The 22,241-nt window shown below is 32.8% G+C and overlaps 1 protein-coding gene across 13 annotated transcripts in view; it reads left to right on the forward strand.

The window, feature by feature from the left end:
- LOC105147812 (Cyclic nucleotide-gated ion channel-like) overlaps positions 1-22,241 on the forward strand; it is a 145,196-nt gene that overhangs the window by 104,701 nt on the left and 18,254 nt on the right. For 10 of the 13 annotated variants that reach the window (XR_015548272.1, XM_087416054.1, XM_087416053.1 and 7 more), the window contains 3 exons: positions 10,857-11,090; positions 15,149-16,018; positions 16,631-16,708. Coding sequence is in view for 12 of the 13 variants with exons in the window: in XM_087416054.1 (XP_087272180.1) it covers positions 10,857-11,090; positions 15,149-16,018; positions 16,631-16,708 (1,182 nt within the window). In the remaining variant the exon portion in view is untranslated. The remainder of the gene's footprint in view (positions 1-10,856; positions 11,091-15,148; positions 16,019-16,630; positions 16,709-22,241) is intronic. The other 3 variants (XM_087416062.1, XM_011059075.2, XM_011059074.2) reach the window with 2 other exon arrangements.

Here is a 22,241-nt window from a genome sequence, read left to right on the forward strand (position 1 = left end):
TAAAGTAAATTCTATTGAAATTTATGGTAATTTATAGATTAATAAATAAAATCATAAAATTTATTCCACGAAATGTAAATATCTTATATCTATACGATGATCATTTACCAAAAAAATAAAATAAATTTCATATTTATAAGCGGATGATGCCTGTTCCTATATGGATTTGCCACTTCTATTTTAATTTCACTTTAATATATATTGCAACAAAAAACATAAGCTTTTCTTTCTTCCTCCTCCTCCTCCACTCCTCCCCCCCCCTCCCCCCCTCTCTGTCTCTCTGTCTCTCTAAGTTTGATACGCATGGCGAAGCCGTCTCCAAGTAAGATATTTACGCTGTCCATTTTATTCCATTATTTCTACTACTGATAATTAATTTAAGATCTCAAGTAATAACGCAATCTGCAGTGTTTTTTTTACAAGAACTTAACGAAGAGAGAGAGAGAGAAGAATTGATCCATATTTAATTTTCATTTGCTTAAGCTAAAATGGAGATAAATGAAAAGATTTATACAGTTTTCTTGCTAATTACACGTAAAAAAAGACTAGGCAAAAAAATACGCTCGCACGTTTTCCGCTTCGTACTCGTCAGTGTTTCCTACGTTCCTTCTGTTTCTTCCGTAATGATTATCATGGTTAAATGATGGATTTGAAAGGGATACACGAGGAATTCGCATGAACAAGTGAAATTTATCATCGGAAAGTCATACTTGATTTCGAGTATCTAGTATTATCGAGTATTGTCATAATTTCTGTTATAAATTTTGACCATTGTTCTGATCTGTGACGTTAGTCAATAGCAAAGGATCTTTCCACGAAACATGACGATTTCGATAGCACATAGGAGTATTTCAAATCAAAAACTTTCTATTAGATAAGGTGCACTACATGTATAATATCGGTTAAAATCGCTTGTAGATATATATAGGTCGATTTTCAGCTTACGTTCTCAGCCAAATTGCTCTTTTGTGGGAGAGTGCTTACTGTATCGCGACCAAGCACGCGAGATTCTTTGTCCGTTCAAATTAATGTAGAAACGGGTGAAGTTGAATTCGCTTTTCGCTATAGTACTCATTAAATCTAAAGCTAACGTGAGTTTTACATGCACGATCGCGTTCGACCGCAATGTTCGTCATTCCTAGAGCGATGCTGGAAAAAATATAATCGAATTAATGAGATACGATAATCTCGTGCTTTATTCGATCATCTGAGGTCGATGTTTTCTGGGGGAAAAAAAAAAATTCTGTTTTCTCGTAATTCTTGAGGCAATGAAAAGTTAAAATGACTCTTCACTTACTTCTTCATTATTTAAAATTGTATGATAAAATATTAAACACTATAGATTTTATTCATACAGAACATTCTTTTCAGATCACTTTGTGTGCGAAACAAATGAGTCTATATAAAAAAATGGAACATTTTTCTCTCATACCTTTTTGGAGAAATATCTTACGTAACATTAATTACAATCATCTTTACAGCATCTGCATTTCAAATCTGGATTAAAAGCTCGCAAATTTAACGGATGTTATTTAGTTGTAACATGAACTTTCATTTATTTATGTCCTCCCGAAAAAGGAGGGTATCGATGGGATTCTAGATGAAAAATATAATCTCTGTTTATCCACATATAATATATTAAAAAAACATCAGGGCAGCTATCTCATCTCACACGAAGTTTCCGTCTTGATTGTCGAGTGTTTGCTTCTCTCTGCTTTCTGGAGAAGTCATGAAATGAAAGTACTTGTGATGTGACGCGGAAAGCAAGACATGCTAAATTTTCGTCCATTTGCTTCCGCCGCGCGTCCGTAACGTACTTCTACAATAACGGTGTTAATGACTAACATTTCATTATTTATTTATATTCTGATATTTTCCGCTTTAAATATTATATACGTCGGTAAATTGAAACGTGGAATTTGTTGGGAAAAGCAGCGAATAATTTAAGAGAAAATTGAAAATATCTTGTAATCATGTGAGTTATAATCATTTAATTGCTGGGAACCGAGATATCACAAATTTCTATAATACGAGATATAATTGTGATATTATCGAATAACTCGACAGAAAATTGAAAATGTCTCGCCAGAGTCGCGATTATTACAATTGCTGAAAATCGAGAAATTAGAGCGGCAGATATACGGCTTCCAAGAGTTTCGAGAGCCGCGTAAGAGCATCGTTGAGTATTTTTCACCGTCAACCAGTAACGCAAATAGTTTATCACATGTTCCGTGCAAATTCTTATTTCCGTAAAAGCGGAATTTCTATAGTATTACATTCAGCGGATTCCTTTCTTTCGTGGAGAACTGGAAGTTCGTCTGAATATAAAGACAGTTATGAATAACCTTTTAGATTCGATCCCACGACATGAACTTTAGCTATTTTATTTAATAAAAAGCGAAGTTTTTCATTTAAACGGTACGATTAATTCTTACAAACATTTTAAGGTTATTTTTACATAATGATATATGCCAAAAGCTTTCGTCAAAATTGTTAAAATATTTGCAGATATTTGGGATTAATATTCTGTTTCACGTTTCCATTGAAATCCTATGGAATAGCTGTAAATATCGCGTATTAAATAGTGAAAATCACAATTTTTATGCGCAATATTTGATTGAAACATTGAATATTTAACAAACGTCATTGCATTATTCTTCTACCCTATATTTGTTACATCGAAATGACGAAATGTGAAATATCATTGAAATATCAAATACGTAGCAGCTTTGAAATAGCTGCCGATACAATGATATTTACGAAATGAAATCCCAAGTTCTCATTGCATCGAACGAAGCGGTTATTAATTAATTATCTATTATCTCTCGCTGTAATTGCGTTATAAGTTTGTACAGTAACGTCGTAGAAACTATTAATTCACAAAATATTCTTTACGACATTGCGGTAACTGAAATCTAATTTATAATTTAAGCTAATAGCAGCGCGCTCTGATTATTGGATTTTCGCGTCGCAACGCGTTTCGACAAAGCGCATGTCATATGCATCAAAAATGCGTTTTCAATAGTGCGTGGTAAATATCAGTTCAGAATCATCGAAACATTTCGCGATCGAACTAATGGATAGAACTTTAATTGAGCGATAATGAATTTGAAACCTACGTTTTCGTGTTTTATTTCAACGTTTAAACACAGCTTTTCTCTTTTGTAACTATACGCCCAACGAATATACTAATAAACCGCTGTGAAATATTTACCATGTATACAGCGTACATATACTTTGCTCCAATCAAATGTTTGTTACAAATAATAACATTTTTAATACATGATCGGCACGTGCAAGCGGCACGTAATACGATTATCTGATGTCTGGATATATGCGGAGAAAACATTGAAGTTGATAGGATTACGGTGCAGTGGTCGAAAATATGGAACATATATTTTTTTAATTTCTTAAAAATTTGTTTCTCTATAAGTTTCTCTCTTTCAAAAGCCCCTCTCATATCACGCATGAAAAGAATTGGAACGTTATAAAAAAGCAAAGCGTTACAGAAAATAGAAATGTTTTACACAGTGTATTATAAAAGTTATTAGGTATAAAATTTTTGCTATCAATATAAATGATTTTGTCATGAGGATTTTGTTAATGCAGATGGAAACTTTAAACCTTTGCGGTCGTGCATATTAGATAGCCTGTTTTATTAATGAGTTATACATTTATTTACATTATTCGTAGTATAGAAAATCTGTGCATATTTGTATACAATATTTATACGCGATTTATCTGGTTGTAGTATAAATTAAAAAGAAATTGCACAAAATGCTTGGCTGAAATAACTGTACATTTCAGAGCTGGGATTTAGTTACACATTCCGGCTCGATTTCATTAGCAACACCCACTGTTCCTCTCTTGTCGCAACAAATCGTCGGATGCTTGTAAACAATGTGCGTACCATTTCATCACAGGATACCGTTTCTACTATTAACTATATACTATATGAATGGAACTGATGAATATCTCCCTCAACTTAAATAATGAATTAAAACTTTCTTTTTAGAATAATTTTAAATTAATAATTGAAAATATTTTTATTATTAATATTAATAGTAATAATAATAATATAGTATTATTATTATTAATATATATAGCTTCAATCATTTAATAATATATTTATTTAAAACTTTTAACTTGTGCTTTACAACTTGTGCTTATAATAAAATAACAATAATTAATTAATTCTTGCAATATATATATATATATATATATATATATATACAGAAAGAAAATTTTCAATTATTAATTTAAAATTATTCTAAAAAGAAAGTTTTAATTTATTATTTAAGTTGAGGGAGATATTCCATTTGCATAATATAGTTAATAGTAGAAACGTTGCTAAGATGAAGCGCATTGTTTACAAGCATCCGACGATTCATTGCTAGGCAATGCGTGTCAAGAAGGGAATAGTGGGTGTTGCTAACGAAATCGAGCCGAAATATGCAACTCCCAGCTTTTTTCGTCTACATGAGTCATTTCCGTATTGAGGATTTATGATGGTTAAATGAAAAATATATATTGTAGAAAAAATATATAGAAATATATCAAAGTAGGATAAAACAGAGTTTAAGACTCATCGCGAACTTAAAACCTCTCAATTTACCGTGCTTCTTGTGAAATGTTTAAGCTCTAAATTGTTCTGGCTCTTATTAAAGTTCGCTCTCGAAGTTCGAAAGACTTAATCTCCTTCTTATACACTTGGTTGATCGCGTCGAAGCTTTTTCAAGATATACAACAATCGCTATCTTTCTATTGTGAGTAAAGCATGTTTTACGACAAAAGCGAAAATGCGAATGATAGCTCGGTGAAATCTTGCGTGTAAGTGTGAGAAAATATCATCCGGAATAGGACTAAATTTTGCGGAAAAATTTCTCAGCTGGCCTCATCAATCATGACGAGCAAAGGACATTGAAGCTATACATTGCGCTTAATAAATTAGAAAGAAAAGAATCTCTCAAAATTGCGAGATCAGTCTTGCTTTCAAATATATTTGAAAATACAAACATTTAATATCAGATCGAAAATTGGATAGTAATCTAATATACAGTAATCTTAATTTCGAAGGTTGGACGGAGAAAAATATAAAGTACATGTTAAAATACACGTTAAAATTCTAGTTTTCCGCTGCGCGGAGTAATTGGAAAAGACCAAGTAACTAATTTCCAAGTCGAAGTTTTGCGTCCGACAGAAACTCGCGCCTCGTTGCTCGCCGTCTGTCTCGCGTGTCTGTTTCCTTTTTCTTTTCTTCTTGGTGACTTCTGTGACTTTTCAACACGCGTGGCGCCTCTCGCAAACAGGGCGTACAATCAGCAAGTTTTGCCTTTATTTATTCAGGACAAATCCAAGGATCCACTTTTCCGAACTTCGCAAAGCCAGATTTCCGTTTTCCCAGGCCGCTCGCATCTCTTCATCGTTTCTCAAACAGTGGCGATTTTTCCACGGTCGCATCCCCGCATTTCTAGCACAGCGGTAAACTTTCGGCGTTATCAAGAGACACAGTAATGTCCTGCGCTAAGTTGACCGTCCCATGTTTTTACGCGAGTCAGCGAATTGCGAGCATCCGAGATTATCGATTTTTCAATAAAAACTGAACCGATCGATTTCTTAGTATAAACTCAATCGACAGCTGAGGTCCGAATAAAATAATAAGAGTTTGTTTGACCTCTATGTATCCTATGAATGGACCTAGAGAACATGTCTGAAAGACATTCGAAAGATGTCTTGAACTAGATGTCTTGAAGACATTTTTAAGTCTTTTAGACGTGTCAAACATTTTCGAACGATATCAGGAAATTAGTCAAGTTTTGGAGCATGTGTAGTAATTTACATTATTGACTACAAATTTTATTTATACATCAAGTGCATAACATATCCAATCTGAATATAATACATAATCTATAAAACTTGGATGTTAATTAAGGGAGTCCTAAAGCGAAGCTCGAACAGAGTTACCAGAGATCGTTGTTTTTCCAACGCATCGACATGTCTTTATATATTTCCACACCAATATCTCACTTAAGATACACACAGTCGCACGTTCGTGTCAATTTTCGTATAACAGATTTATCGCGATAAAGTGTTTAAGTCTAATTTTAAAAACTCGACGTTATTTGTTCGTGTAAACTACGTGTTTGTAGATTACTATTTCGTAAATACAAGTTGCAAAACTTTCGTATCAAATGTTGTCACGACTTGACAGTTTGAGATGCCATGTTACATTAAGAAAAAATAGTAAAAAATATATTAATTTCGGAATTTTTGGTCATTCTTGGCATAAACTTCACCTTAAACACGTATTAAAACACGTATACTTTAATCTTGAAAAAAGATTTTCGAATCTGTGAAAGAGAAAAAAAGTATTTGTTATAAAAATTATATAATTTAGTGCCGGTTCCATCTTTTGATAAATTTTATCTGTTAGGTAAATCTGGCAATCTATACATGTGATTGGATAATCTTGCTACTTATCTAACAGGTAAAATTTATCATAAGGTGGAACAACCGGGTCTTAATCAATAATATAGACGGATTTAGCATCCCCTTAAGGCGTCTTACAGACTTGTCCATTATGACCATTTTATAGAATTATTTTTATGACGTCTTACAGGCATTGTCCTTATGATGTCTTACAGACATTATCCTTAAGACATTATCTTTGCCTTTGACATTTATCTAAAACATAAAAATAAAAATTACTGATGGAAACGCAAGAGGATCTATATAAAGCAGAAGTTGGAATTACCTGATAAATCGGTGTATGTGAATGATGTCATACTTAATACATATTTTCAATAATGATCTATAATTGTGACAGATAATAGATCGTTATTGAAAATATATATTAAGTATGATATTATTCATATATCGATTTATCAGATAATTCCAACTGTTGCTTGTATTTTTCATCTTGTCAACGCGTTTCCGGACAGCTTCGTACATCTAATAATTTCTAATAGATTATGTATTATATTCAGATTGATCATATGTTATGCACTCGATTGACATGTATAAATAAAATTTGCAGTCGATAATGTAAATTGCTATACATGCTCCAAAACTTAATAATTTCTTGATATCATTCGAAAATGTTTGAAAAACGTCTAAAAAACGTCTTTTGAAAAAGTCTTAAAGTCTAGTTTAAAACGTCTTTTGGATGTCTTTCAGACATACATGTTGTTTGAAATAATTCGCAGGATAATAATTAATCAATAATAAATTTATCAACAGAATCCAGATTGCGATGCAATGTATCTGTTTATTCTCATTCCAAGCGTCGCGCGCCGAGAAACAGTGGCTGTTTAAAGATGCGTTCGGAAAGACATTATTAGCATCCTTGCTTGTCGCAGGCGATATCCAATATACCTTTAAAATGAAAACATCAGTAAAACTGTACACTCATTGGATATCGCATGTCGCGATGAACATCGCGTTGGTGTGCCGGAAGCATAATAAACTATAAAAATAAAATGAAATATCGCTAGTAGCATTTTTCCGAATCTTTAGACTGTAACGGGATGGCTACGTAGACATTACTGCTTCTCGACGAGCGACACTTGGACTGGGGACAAACGCGATCGGGACTCTGTTTATCAATATTAAGTTGATAGGTAGTTATAAATTCGACGCATTGCGCGTTAGTAAGATTGTATTAGTAAGATTTGTGAGAATTAATTAAGTGAGTGTCTAGATCATATCATATAATATAAATTGGATAGGTTGAAGACATTATTATATAATAATTCGCCACCCGACGAGCAATTACAAGTAAAAAAAAATTAAACATCTAGGTGTTGTCTATGTTTTTGCCGTCGAGGAAGTAGGTGTCTAGATGTCCCTTTCTCGACAGCGGACACTTATTTCCTCAGCGGCGAAAACTTAGACAACATCTAGATACTTAATTTTTTTTATTTAACTATAATAGTTTAACTATTACATTTTTTTTTATTTAGATAGTACAGTATCTAAAAATTTAGTTAGATATAGATTTGGAAATAATTTTGTTGAATTACTAAAATAATTATGTTGGATATTCAAACACGACGAGCAATATCGCAAAAAATTTTGACACTTATTTTATGTTATTCTATATAATTATGTTGATGATTGAAGAATTATTTTTAGATTTATATTTAATAGGAGTGTACGAGTGCTCAAAAAATTCGAGCCTCGAATCGGATCGGGTAAAATCGGGTACTTGAATTTCAGGATAAAATACTTGAAACTATTCGAGACCCAAAACTTTATTCGGGAATTCGGGACTCGATATTCGATTTGGGACAAAATTTTTCTGATCTTAAATTTTTGGAAGTATTTTTATATGTGTCATGTGATTAAATATAAATATAAAATCATGTAGTTAAATAAATGTAGCTAAATAAAAAAAAGCAATGTGTGAATAATTGCTTTATTTTAAATTAAAGTATAGAAAGTATAATGTTTGTTGGTATTAATTTACTTCGTGTAAGGTAGTGACAGAATTGGATAGGTCTGTCCACTCATTAATTCTGTCACTTCTTTTTTGATTGGTTGTAGTACCATAACAATAGTTTCCCCAAACCTCCATTCTTTGTTATTTAAATTTTCCGGCATATTATCTTCGTATAATGCAACGCTCAAAGATTTTCGCAATAATACTAATCTGTATAACATGTCCTATGTCGAATTTTATCGCGTGTTTACGTCTTGTATTTATAAACCCGATCAAGTTGCTCTATAATTGATATAAGACGCGATATAATTTTATAATGAAGTGTACGCTATATCATCGCTATATCATTCCGTAAAATGTACGTCAATAACATATCTTTCGACCTATAGGAAACTACTTATCTTTAATATTAAAGATAAGTAACTTTCTACAGACCGAGAGGTATGTTAGTGGCGTACATTTTATCTCTCGGTCTGTAGGAAGCTACTTATCTTTAATATTAAATATGTTTTTATGATATAACAATAAAAACAAGAAAAATATAAATATTTATTGTAATAATATGGTTTTTATGTTATAAAAACAAGAAAAATATAAATATTTATTATATTGTGAACACCTTACAAATGAATTTTTGTTGTAGACGCAATAACTTTTTCTAATATCTGGCGGAAAGCAGATTTGAATGACATATTATGGAAATAGTTTCTTTTAGAAATCAATTTTAACGAGAACCAAATTTTTCATTCTAAAATAAAATTCATTCGACGGGGGTAAAAAATTTTTTACGGGATGATATAAATCATAAAAACAAGTAAAACACATAAATATTAATTGCATTGTGAACATCTTGAATGAATTTCATTTGTAAAATGTTTACGATACAATAAATATTTATATTTTTCTTGTTTTTATGATATCATAAAAACCATCGGTTGTAAATGCATATATAAGCATCACCTGTTTTTCCAAAACACATATAAATATTAAGGGTATATACATAATATATATAATTTTTTTAATGTCAAAGATAAGTAGCTTCCTATAGACCGAGAGATAAAATGTATGCCAACAACATACCTCTCGATCTGTAGGAATTACTTATCTTTATGTTATTACATTTTACGGAATGATGTAGCGATGATATAGCGGTGATGTAGCGTACGCTTCATTATAAAATTATATCTTTAATGTTAAAGATAAATAGTTTCCTACATAACGTTTCCTACGTAACAATTTTTTCTGATAGAAGGACACACACCTGGCGCCTTTTTAAATCTTTTTTTTAAAAAGATAAAATTGATCTTGTTATGTCGAATTTACACGTTATAGCAATTAATGCCGGGATATGCCGTGGCATCGAATCTCTGTCGTTGAAAACGGCAAAATTTTTTTTTTATGAGGGAGAAGATTATAAATGAATTTAACGTCACGTTGCGTTCGCCGGTGAGTTTCAGCGGATGGCTCATTTTTCATGATGTGATATGGAGATGGATAGACGGATACAGGAAGGAAAAGATGAAAGATTGCCTGTGATTGTATGTACTTGTGTGAGGAAAACATGAGATTGACTTGGGAGGGAGGAGATAGGGGACGGGGGATATGAGTGATGAAACCTGTTCACGTACTCAATGGTATACGTTACAGATCATAAGTGTATTACACAGCTTTCGTGCGAGATCGTTCTCCGTGATGAACAAAGCTTTTTTGCGAGATCGCTGTTAACTGTAGGCATTCGGAACGTGTTATAAATCACGATTCGAGACTAAGTGCAGCGTGAGACTTACAAGTCACGTTGCACCGGGAATTAATCATTGTTAAGAGAAATACGCTCACGACATGTACGATTCGTAGCTTAAATGCTAAGCATTAAAAGTCCATTTTTTATTTGAACTTTGAATGGAAATCCGGAAGTTTGTAGAATGTTGATTTTATCGAAAACGTCTCTCTGTTTTAATTTTAAATAAACTATAAAAAAATTTGTATTCGAAGCTTAATCTTCTTTTCTTTCTGCTTTTCCTTTTTTTCTTTTGTGCCAAGAACGGTAACTGTAAGTTACATCTAATATTTTTAGAATTAATATTTATTCTCAACACGTTCATACGTACTGGCCAAATATTCCTTTGGGAATCTCAGGGAAAAAGTAACAGACGCGCATCTCGCAATATAGATTCACGTGAAAAAATCATGTTGACGTTAAAGAAAGCTATCTCGCCCGGAGCAAAGATCATATCCTTCACTTTTATATAACGCATTTCAAGATGAATGTGTCTCAAAGAAAATGCAAAAGGAGCTGCGTAGAAGAGACACGGACAAGGTTGGAAATATGTGTATACATGTGCGAGTGATAGAGACAATGAGAAAGAGGGTGTGCATGAGGAAGAGGCAACCCGTGTGGGTTCTATCTTCTTCACAGGTCATCAGAGATCTACTGTCATCGACGCGCAATCTCGGGCCATCGACAAGCGAGGAGGTCGGCCGGTGTTGGCGTCGCCGGCACCTCAATCACTTCAGAATCACTGGAGAGCAACGCTATCGATACAGAGATACCCGCAGCAGCCAACAGACCTCGTAACACGAGGGGCTCACAAAAATGGAGTAACGTACGCGCGGTCATGACGTTATATTCCTCTCTACGCAAAATCAAGAGGTACTTCCGCTATTAATTGATATGGACGGTAACCTCGGGCACTGTCATCCGCACATAAGCACGCTACACACACACACACACACACACACACAAAAAAGTATTCCGAAATTGTGATACCAAGAAAGAGTAAGTAAAAAACGAATTAAAATTTTTTTTTTACTTGAGTCTTCCGGAGAAAACAATTAACTTTAAATGTTCGTCGGATACTATATCTTGATTTTGCTGAGACAGATCTTGCTGAGGACTATTATCCTCATATTTATATTTATTATATTGGGATAACACACAAATCGAGAACACACAATAAAAATATTTATCGCATGATGAATTTTATTATCTTACAAATATTAAAAACGTTGCTCTAAAACAAAGCAGAGATAAAGGTAAATCTGAAAGATCATGTTATTCTAGTTTAAAGTTATTACATGCACGACGACATTATATTTACCTTTATGACAGAACACTGTACATGAATATTACATTACCGATTCAAGAATGCATAGTAGCATAATAACGACCTTTAGTTTCGTTACTGTCTCTGTCTAATGTATGCGATTTTTCAGTGTTTCTGTTTCTGTCTCTGTTTGTCTATTTGTCCGTCTATCTGTCTGTCTGTTTGTCTGTTTGTCTGTCTGTTTGTCTGTCTGTATATCGGTCTGTCTATCTCCTATCCATCTGACACTCTAGCTAACTGATTTGAATCTCGATTCTCGCCCATTTCTTATTTCAAGCAAGAACTATCTATCTTACATAGAACTTAGAGAATACAAACGAATGTATTCGATTTTCTCAAAAAGAAAAAAAGAGAATGATTTGTTCGTTTCACTAGGTTTGAAGAATGGAACGAATAGTAGGTCTCATATACCTATGTATATACCTTCGTGTTTGCTAGATACATAGATCATAGCAAAAACTGCAGAACGAGGCGTCTTGTTATGTATTTTCTGTGCAATTCCTGCGTGACGTTGCGCAGAGAAGTTCATGCATGCGTGAGATTTGCGAGGAATTCGGCGTCGTTCGCAGCCACGCGGAATCCCGATTAGAAATAACGTTTGTGCATCGTGCGATCGTATTTTCTTTGGGACGATATGCTCGCGTGTGATGACATACACGTGACTACGATACGCTGGCGTGTTTCACTAAATATCGAACTAAATACGAATTTGTCATCATTCTTCAACACGAACGAATTGATCGTGTCCATTAGTTCCAATTGTGTTGCGATAATAGACGCGCAGTTAATTTAGATTTGCTCAAATGAGAGCGTTGCGATGCAGCGGTGATATCACATGTCCTCTTTAAGAATGACTCGATTCAGTAAATCATAACATTTTTTAATTATTTTTTTTTTTATAAGTATGAAGTCTAAAATAGTCTTTCTATAGATTAAAAATTTTTATAAATTGATATATATATATATATATATATATATATATATATATATATATACTTTAAATTTATTTATAATGGAATAGTTACTTCTGTGTTTATTTTTAATTTGAAGATATTTTTTGTTATTATCAAACAATATATCTATTTTTATTTACTTGTAAATTATTGCGAAATATAATAAAAGTGAAAATGTGATGTTGACGAGTAATATTAGTTGCGAAATCATATACACATGTTTAAAAGCGTAATTAACGGGAAATTAATTTACATTCAAATTTTTTTTTGTAAAACAAAGTATTAAAAGCAAAATTGCAGTGATTATTTTTGTAATTCTATTTGTGGCATTTTTTTATAAATAAAAATTCAGATGTTCTGAAATATTTGTATCACAATAAATTGTGATGTACAACAATAAGTGATATATAGTAATAAGAATATAATAAATAAATATACGGTAGAGAGTGCCAATGATCGGTCAAAGTTAGATATTCTGAATAATACTTGATTTATAAAATATAATTGCGAACTGAAACGTTCGGTCATTCGCATATACAGAGTGTCCCACCTCGAACATCTGAAATATCTCGCTTGGTTTTTATGGTTTTATAGGAAAATATTTAAATGAAAGTGGAACGGTTTCAAGGGGAACGTATTTTAGTTATGTTGTCTTTCTTCTGAGTAGAGGCGACAAAAAGATGAAAGTCCATTTTTTTTAATGGAATTGTATGATTTTTTTTTACACAAAATGGTTTCTTCAATTATTCTAAATATAAAAGTATTAAAATAGTATTATAATATCAAAAAATCAATAGTTTACGAGATATTTTATGCTTTATTCTGACATAAAATTTTAAATAACTCGTAAACTATTAATTTTTTTATAATCATACCTTAATACTTTTATGAACAGAATAATGTGATGAATCGATTAGTGGAAAGAAAATATATAGTCGCTTACTTAAAAAATTATCCATTTTGCTCATATATTTTTTTAGAGCAATTATGTATTTTCTTTATACCAATTGATTTATCTTATTATTTTGTTCATAAAAGTATTAAGATACGATTGTAAAAAAATTAATATAAGAAAAAAGGCTCAAATAATTTATAAAATTAAAAATAAATATAGGTATACGAGCCAAGCTAGGTTTTAATGCTGTGTTATTATAAAACAAAAGTTATCACAAACATTTCGACCCTAATTGGGTCATTTTCAATATTGAAATTGATACAATTTGAATTAACGATTTATTTGAAAAACAGTAACTTGACAAAACACATGACAAACCCCCCCCCAAATACGAAATATGTTGTACAATAATTAATAAATTAAATATTAAAGCTCGGTTGAGATAAATCAGTACAATCAAATAATGCCTATTCGAGCCAACACAGAATGACAATGTGAAAATTGGTTTATTTAAATCAACACGACATTTCGATTCTGTTTCGGATCCTTATCAATGCTCCATGTAAATTGTTAACAGAATTTAGTCATCTAAGAATAGTAATGTAACAATGATGTCATCGTACTTCCTGGTATTATACAATAAATTTATTGAGTTATATAATAGAATATAATGTAAAAAATTTTTTTCTGACTTACATGATTATCGCAACGTTATTAAGTTGTTCATGCGTTGAGTCTCATCTGACGAGACAACATACAAGATATACAATACAAACATATAAAATATAGAATACATTGAGCGCGTCATTTAAACGTAATTATATTATCATAAGCTTTATCCAACAATTCCGTATCATTCTGTAAATTTAAACCGTTAGTTTGTTGTTTGATAAAAATAGTTTCTGAGATAAATCTTTTATTTTTTCCTCATCTAAGATGCGTATATTGTCCTAATCAAATTTATGAGAGTATTTCAATCGATGTTCTGTAATAACCGAACGCTGTGTGGTATTCCAGTTAATGTATTGTTGTCTCGTCAGATGAGATTCGACGTCTGACGCATGAACAGCTTAATAACATTGCGATGATCATGTAAGTCAGAAAAAAATACACTTATATTCTATAAGTGTAACAATTCGATCAATTTATTGTATAATATACCAGGAAGTTATTGAGAGGAAATTAATAAGACATTGGAACTAATAAATCTTATTACGCATCGACATCCTGTATTTGGCTCCAAAAGGCATCAACTTATGGACTAATTCATCTTTAATGAGTCTAATTACAACTAATATTTAATTCACATTAAAAGTATTAAGACAGTGATATCAAAAAATCAATAGTTTATGAGATATTTTATACTTTATTTTCGCATATATTAATATAAAATATTAAATAATTCGTAAACTATTAATTTTTTTATATTCAAGTTAAGTGGAACATGTATATGCGAATGACCGAACGCTCGCGATTATATCTTAAATTTATAAATCAAGAATATTGTATTATTCGGAACATCTATCTTCGACTGATTATTGGCGCTCTCTACTAACATATTTATGTTGTACATTTACACGGTTTTTATTTCTCATTTCTTATAGTAACTTTTCCTAGTTATGCGTTTTCTCACTATATATGTTGTAAAGAATAAAAAATGATTATTATTCGAACAGTTACCGATAGATGTCGAATCTCATACGTTTTGCTTTTCGATGTTCTAATACTGGCGACTTGTTTATTTTTCTGCTTGCAGATCAAAAAGCAATCAGCGTTGGATGAAACTGCGCACGACTGTGCAGCTGTCATCGGCGATGCAGAAGAAGCCTCCGTTAAAACGTGAAGACTCGTTTTTAAAAAGATTTGCCACCCGGCCGATTCCAGAAAGTCAGGAGACACTGGACATTGCCGGGGATGGGACAGATAAGAATATGGGTAATCGACGAGGCAGGCGACCTCGTAGGCAAAAACCACCGAAAACCGTTGTAAATCCTGACGAAGACTTCTATTACTACTGGCTGATGCTCGTGTCATTCTGCGTCCTTTACAATCTATGGACACTAATCGTGCGCCAGAGTTTGCCGGAGCTGCAGGCTTTGGCGCCCGGTACTTGGTTCGCCCTCGACTGTTCTACCGATTTCATTTTTTTTTTGGATATATTAGTGCAATTTCGTACCGGTTACTTGGAGCAAGGTCTTATGGTGTACAACACCCGTAAACTTGCCGGACATTATTTCAAGTCTAAATTCTTTTATTTGGATTTGTTCGCATTGTTACCTCTTGATTTACTCCAATTGAGTCTTGGCAGCAATCCGATGCTGCGGTTTCTACGATTTTTAAAACTTTATCGTATATACAACTTTTATTACATGGTTGAGTCCCGTACAGTCTACCCGAACTTTTGGCGCGTAATCAATCTCATTCACATATTACTTCTTCTCGCACACTGGTTTGGATGCTTCTATTATTTGCTAAGCGAAGCCGAGAGCTTCCGAGGTGACTGGGCTTATCCCCACCGGCCTGGAGAATACGCCACTTTAACACGAAAATATCTTGGCTCCGTGTATTGGTCTACTTTAACATTGACAACAATTGGGGATTTGCCGACACCGGAAACTAATGCAGAGTAAGTAATATAATTTCTATCGACATTTACATAACACTACTTTTGCTCCTTGCTATCCTTTTTCGTTTTTATTCTTTTTTTTTCTTTTTATCGTATCGCCTTTATTGTTCAAGAAAATCATTCTTTCCATTTGCTGGAAGGTATGGTCGCAGCATATTTCATAAAATAAAATATTGTCGGATTTATATAATACATATTATCGGAACATCAATGTATACCTCGCGTATTGCGCGTTCTTCGAGAGCCAGATCCCACTAGACTAGGAGCGAGCACTCTCCGTCTCGCGTAAATCGGATTTAAATTCTCGTATACCATTTGGATGCAAACAGGGTGTTACACGAACACCCCGTCTGTCATTGTTGCAGTCGTTCGTTATGCAACGATATCTCCCTCGTGGCATTCTAAATTTTGTGGGCGTTGAATCCGAAAACGGACACTACGAATCCTGGAATTAAGGGGTCTACCACCCTGACAAAATAAGCACAAAATTAAGATTTAAAAAAATTTAACTACTGCATAGAATTAATCTACATTGGTGGAAACGGGCATTAGTGAACTTAGATGCCTAGGAATTAGACTCGTGAAGCGGCCTTTTTGTTGTTGTGTTGGCAGAATCACGGGTCACAATCCCCGGAGGCTCGCTCGTCGCGGCCGACTGTCCAGGCTTCTGCAGTTCAAGCATAACGGAGGGTAGGATTGTTTCTAAAATAAAAAAAAAACGAACAGGGTTGCCATAGACCTGGAAAACCCGGAAAACCGGGAAAAGTCAGGGGAAAATGTAAAAAAGTCTGGAGTTTCGAAATTTGCTCACAATTCCCTGCTCCTATTTCAAATAATTGTTATAATTTTTTAAATATTATGTCTGATGTTTGTAATCAAATATGTTCTTGTGCACTTTAAATAAAATAATTAATTTTAATAAAATAATTAAAATTTATATAAAATTTATATTTTATTTAGTATTTTTATTTGATCTCTCTTTTTCGTAACTGCATTCTTTTTTCCAAAACTTATTTATTTTTTGTTGGCTTGAATTTGCACCCAAAATTGTACGCTATTGAGCTTTTTTTCCGTTGTTTTCAATAATATAGACCAGCTTTCCTACAATTCTTGAGTCTTAAATGTAAAAATTTACATATTTTATATTATTCATGAAAAATTATCTATTTTCATCTGGAAAATCTGGAAAAATCTGGAAAAGTCAGAGAATTTAAAAATTCATTTTCTGTGGCAACCCTGAAACGGAAAAAGAAAGTGAAAATGGGAGTAAGAGTCAGCGAGAGAGAACGGGATTGTGAGAGAAGAGCGAGTGAGGAAGAGGAAGAGGGAGCGGGGAGAGAGCGAGAGAGAGAGAGAGAAAATAAGAGCGAGAGTGAAAGCGAGAGAGAGAGAGAGAGAGAGAGAGAGAGAGAGAGAGAGAGAGAGAGAGAGAGAGAGAGAGAGAGAGAGAGAGAGAAAGAGAGAGAGCCGGATTCGGATTCAGCGCAAAAAATTACATAGCTTTCTCAATTCTGATAAAATAAATAAATAAAATCTATGAAATAAATAATGATAACGAAGTGAACAAGAATAATGAGATAGACGAGAAGGATAAGGTGGATGAGGAAAACGAGGAGAACAAGGTAGACGATTTGGACAAAAAACGCTCGTTTAGGGTCTCGGACGAAGGCTGATCCCAAGACTTAATACTGTCCCCCCCAGAACCCTAGGAGGGAATGACGGGATAAGGGTGTCCACAATTCTCGATAAAACATCTCGACGGTGACTCATCGATCACTCTGAATCTATCGCAAGTTTAAGAGAGACGTTTCCGACCACGTGTCGTGGCTCCTCGTGGCAACACTTATTCGCTGACATTGATGTAAAGCACTTATACTTCTTTTGCCAAAGTGCATCTTTGAATAACTTACCTTAATACACTTTGCAACAATTTTAAGATAAGTAAAGATTTTTACATTTTTACTTGGCAGCTTACGCGACAAATGCATTATATGATACAATATCATGTATAATATATATATTACGACTTTACTTTAATCTTAATATTATAATTTGTATTTCTAATGTACATTTTTACCAATAAGTAGATTTACTTATTTACTACTTTAATCTCAGTTCAATTTACTCTATCTTTTTCTAGTTTTAAGAATTAGAAAAAGATAGAGAATAAATTAAATTGAGATTCAAGTTAAGTTACTTATTGGCAGAAATGTACATTAGAAATACAAATTATAACATTAAAGATTAAAGTAAAGTCGTAATACATATATATGATATTATATTATATAATGCATTTCTCGCGTAAACTGTCAAGTAAAAATGTAAAAAATCTTTACTTATCTTAAAATTGTTGCAAAGTGCAAAGCACTAAGGTACAATTAGTTAAAGATGCGTTTTGGTGAAAGAAGTATAAGTATAAGGGAATAATTATGTGACGCGCCAATAGCCGTTCTATTAGATCTCATTACACCAATTCAACTTTAATGTCAATAAACTTGAAACGTCAATGTTATACATTACTTTCATCCACTCCCTCTTCAATTATGTGTGATTTGATTACGAAATTAGAAATTCTACAGCTAACGCGTTCTGGTATGTTAAATCACGCATGTATGTATCCATCAGAGCATTTTGTCAGGCTATGAATAATTCGAGATAAATCGAAATAAAGCATATAAGAAACATATAGAAAGAGACAAAGAGAAGGAGAAAGAGAGAGAAGGGAACATTTAACGCGATATCAATAACGCGATGCAACGTAATCGATAATATACGATTAATGTATGTGAGATCGATATACATTGCAATATTAATCATTTTCCGTGTAATTGTGATTAGTGTGACTTTAAATAAACATATGTGCCACGCTTAATACTGCAATAAATGGATATTCGATACAATATCCGTTTTCAGCTCAGCGGAGTAGTAAACCTTGATTTAACGGAATTACTGTATATCCGTCATGTAATAGCAACTTGCGCGATGTGCACCGACGATCACGGACCGATTTATCGATCAGCAATAACGTGACCAAATACCATCCACGAATTTTCCAATCTACGAATTAATATGCGGAAAACTTCGAATGATGATAATGTCAAAATTTATGAATCTTTGACACATAAATTACATAAAGCGTGAAAATTTCGATATTATTCAAAACGACCATTCCCAATTTCGTTTTCTTCTGCTGTGCCAAGCAAAATTATGGATTCTGAAAGTATTCTGATGTAAAATGAGAGAATTTTATATTTTAATAGAGAATATTTTTATAAATATTTACATAGAATTATTGTATAAGATATTAAAGTTGGGAAAAAATTATTGTAATAATATTTTATAATGAAAATGAACAAGTAAACTAGTAAATAGTAAACTAAAGTAAATTATAATAAATTATAAAAAAGGACATTAATTTTTCTTACATGCGAAATAGAAAAAAAAGAAAGAATTATAACATTAATTTATCTTTTCTTGAGCAGATAATTTTACAAGAAATTATATACGATTTTAATTTAATATTGTTTAACATTCCAATGATATAACATAGTTATAAGAATAAAAGGATATATTTATTCTTTTCTAACTGATCTCGCTTTTTCAGTATAACTTCAGTTTTTAATATATTCTTTACGCGCTTTCATGTTGAAAGTAATAACAAAGTATCGAGCGCAGCATTATCAATGACTTTAAAGGAACAATGAGAAACGAACTTAGCGAGACATTGTTGCGCAAATTATCGTTCTTCTTAGCAGTAGATTAATTACTCTGACACCCGAACACGATGGCATTGTGAGAAACTCGATTTAAAAGTCTCAATAAAATCGTTTAACTTGAAAAGTCTATTCGATTTCACGTACCTACTTAATCATTCTTTCTATCGATAATACTGCTTAATTTTAAAAAGCAATAGTACAAAATTTTTTCTATCATATCCAAATCATTTTATATATAACAGTATTACGTCGTCGATCTACTTATATTTTTTTTTGTTTTTTCTAAACGATTATTGATCTTAAAGTGAGAAATAAGTTATAAAGGCGCGGATGGGATTTGTCATCGACCAATGAAAACTAATTTCCCAAGAATTAAAATTCTCCCTCGGACGCGCATACCGCGAGGAATATTTTCAAGAAGTGAGTTGAGGGATCATCCTCATTCTTGGATTCTTCGAATACATTTTACGAAACGATTCAACAAAATGAGAACCTGCAAGATTACTTTGGTTGCTTGATTAAAATATCGGGGATTACCAATGCGTCCGCGCACAGAACGCTGAAAGGGATTTTGCGAAGGCAGAGCTCGTCAGACTTAAGATCTTTCTCTCTCTCTCTCTCTCTCTCTCTCTCTCTCTCTCTCTCTCTCTCTCTCTCTGTTTCTGTTTGGTTTTAAAGTTGGCAGTGGGTTTCACCAATTAAAACGATAGCGATGAACGAAGTTATAGAGCTCATAAGCTGTTGGCATGCTAACCTAAGCGGTCGAGAAATTGCGAGAGCCTTTTGCGGAACTTGTACCGTCAACGAAACAAGTTTGTACGACATACACGGTGCTTGTACAGTGTACACGCTCCTTTGTCGCTTTAACAGGAACGTAATCTGTATATGAAACGTTGTACATGTACCAGAACTAAATATCTTCTAAGACAAGAATATGCATATGAGAACTATGTTTACTGAATACGTATCAAAGCAAAATTTTCAAGATATTGATTTGCATCTATTAAAAAATTTATAATCCTATAAAAAAATTTTCTCTTTATCTTGTCATCTATATTTCATTAACTTGTATAAAATATATACTCTTGTACAAAATAGTATAAGTAATTTTTCACCGCGCGTGGATTAGAAAAAAATAAGTCCCATCGAGATATGAAGTATAAATGTACCAGTCATGACAATTGAAAGAAGCAATAAAAATGTTAAATATTTAGCTTTTAATGGTATGTACAATTCTAAATAAATTCATCTTATTAAATTTTTATAAACAACGAATTTATTTAGAGTCGTATGTATTATATTATTAGAAGCATAATACTTAACATTTTTGTCATTTTATTCAATAATTGAATCATGTCCACTAACTGTCCACTAATTGATCTCCATTTATCTTATTATTAACAACAAACGACCTCAAAGTTGTTTTGAGGTCGTCCGCACGCGAGAAACAAATTATAACTTCGGAGATCGCAAACTTTTCGATTTAAATACTTCTAACATCACTTTCCGACATCGTCTTTCCGGCTACTTGGTCCTTGACTTGTCCGGCGGCAAAATCGCTTAATGATCTGATGGGTATTCTGTACTTGCAGGAAAGTCGATTTGTCTGCAGAACTCTCTAGACGGCGAGAGAACGATCGGTTGGAATCTCATTTTAGCCGGTCAAATTTGATCTTGCTTTACCTCGAGTAACGTCGAACGAATCGCAAACTGCATTCTCACGATTCGACTGCGAACTCGTAGCCCTGAGGGTTTCCCTAGGGACAGTCACTTCCGCTCTCAATCCTCGATAGTTTGCTGAGCTCGCCGCATTTCCGCACAATTGTCTGGATTATGGCGTGTGTCTCTTTGAGTCACACGTTTGTTTACAGGCGCTATTCTGAGTCTTTAAGTTTGACTGTACGACGAGACTAGACGCGTTTAAAATTAAATTACAAGGAGTACTGAATTAATTAATTAATATCACCGCGAAGTTCGTATCATCTTCGTATATATTAACCGTATATATTTCAACATTATTTTTATTGTTTATTTATATAATTTTTTACAGAATACATTATACTTTAATTATCTCCGTATGTTCTGTAAAAATTCTATTTATTTGATTTGTCTCTGTTTACTTTGTATAATAATTCTTTATTATTCTATTTATATCTTACATTTATACTTTAAGCATTCTTGTCTTCTACCCTCTATCGCGTTTATTAGACAAGATACGCTTTTATTGTTTCATTTCTCTGTATTCATTTCTCTTTAATAATTTCTAATTCGTTTCGTTTTCTGGGAGGCTTTAGCAGTTCTGTTGGTGTCTCACTATTTTTGTGCTCGTTAGCTCGTCCATAATATATATTTTTTAATTTAATAAAAAGTATTTCAATTATATATTAACTTATAGTTAATATATAATTGGAATACTTCATTTAGAATAAAAAACGTGTTCATTAATTAAGATTTCGCAATTAAAATTTTAGAATTCGCACACTGATGCGATTTATCAATCGCGATTT

Source organism: Acromyrmex echinatior, chromosome 19 (assembly GCF_024713525.1).
Source record: "Acromyrmex echinatior isolate Ae372 chromosome 19, ASM2471352v2, whole genome shotgun sequence".
NCBI classification, from domain to species: Eukaryota; Metazoa; Arthropoda; class Insecta; order Hymenoptera; family Formicidae; genus Acromyrmex; species Acromyrmex echinatior.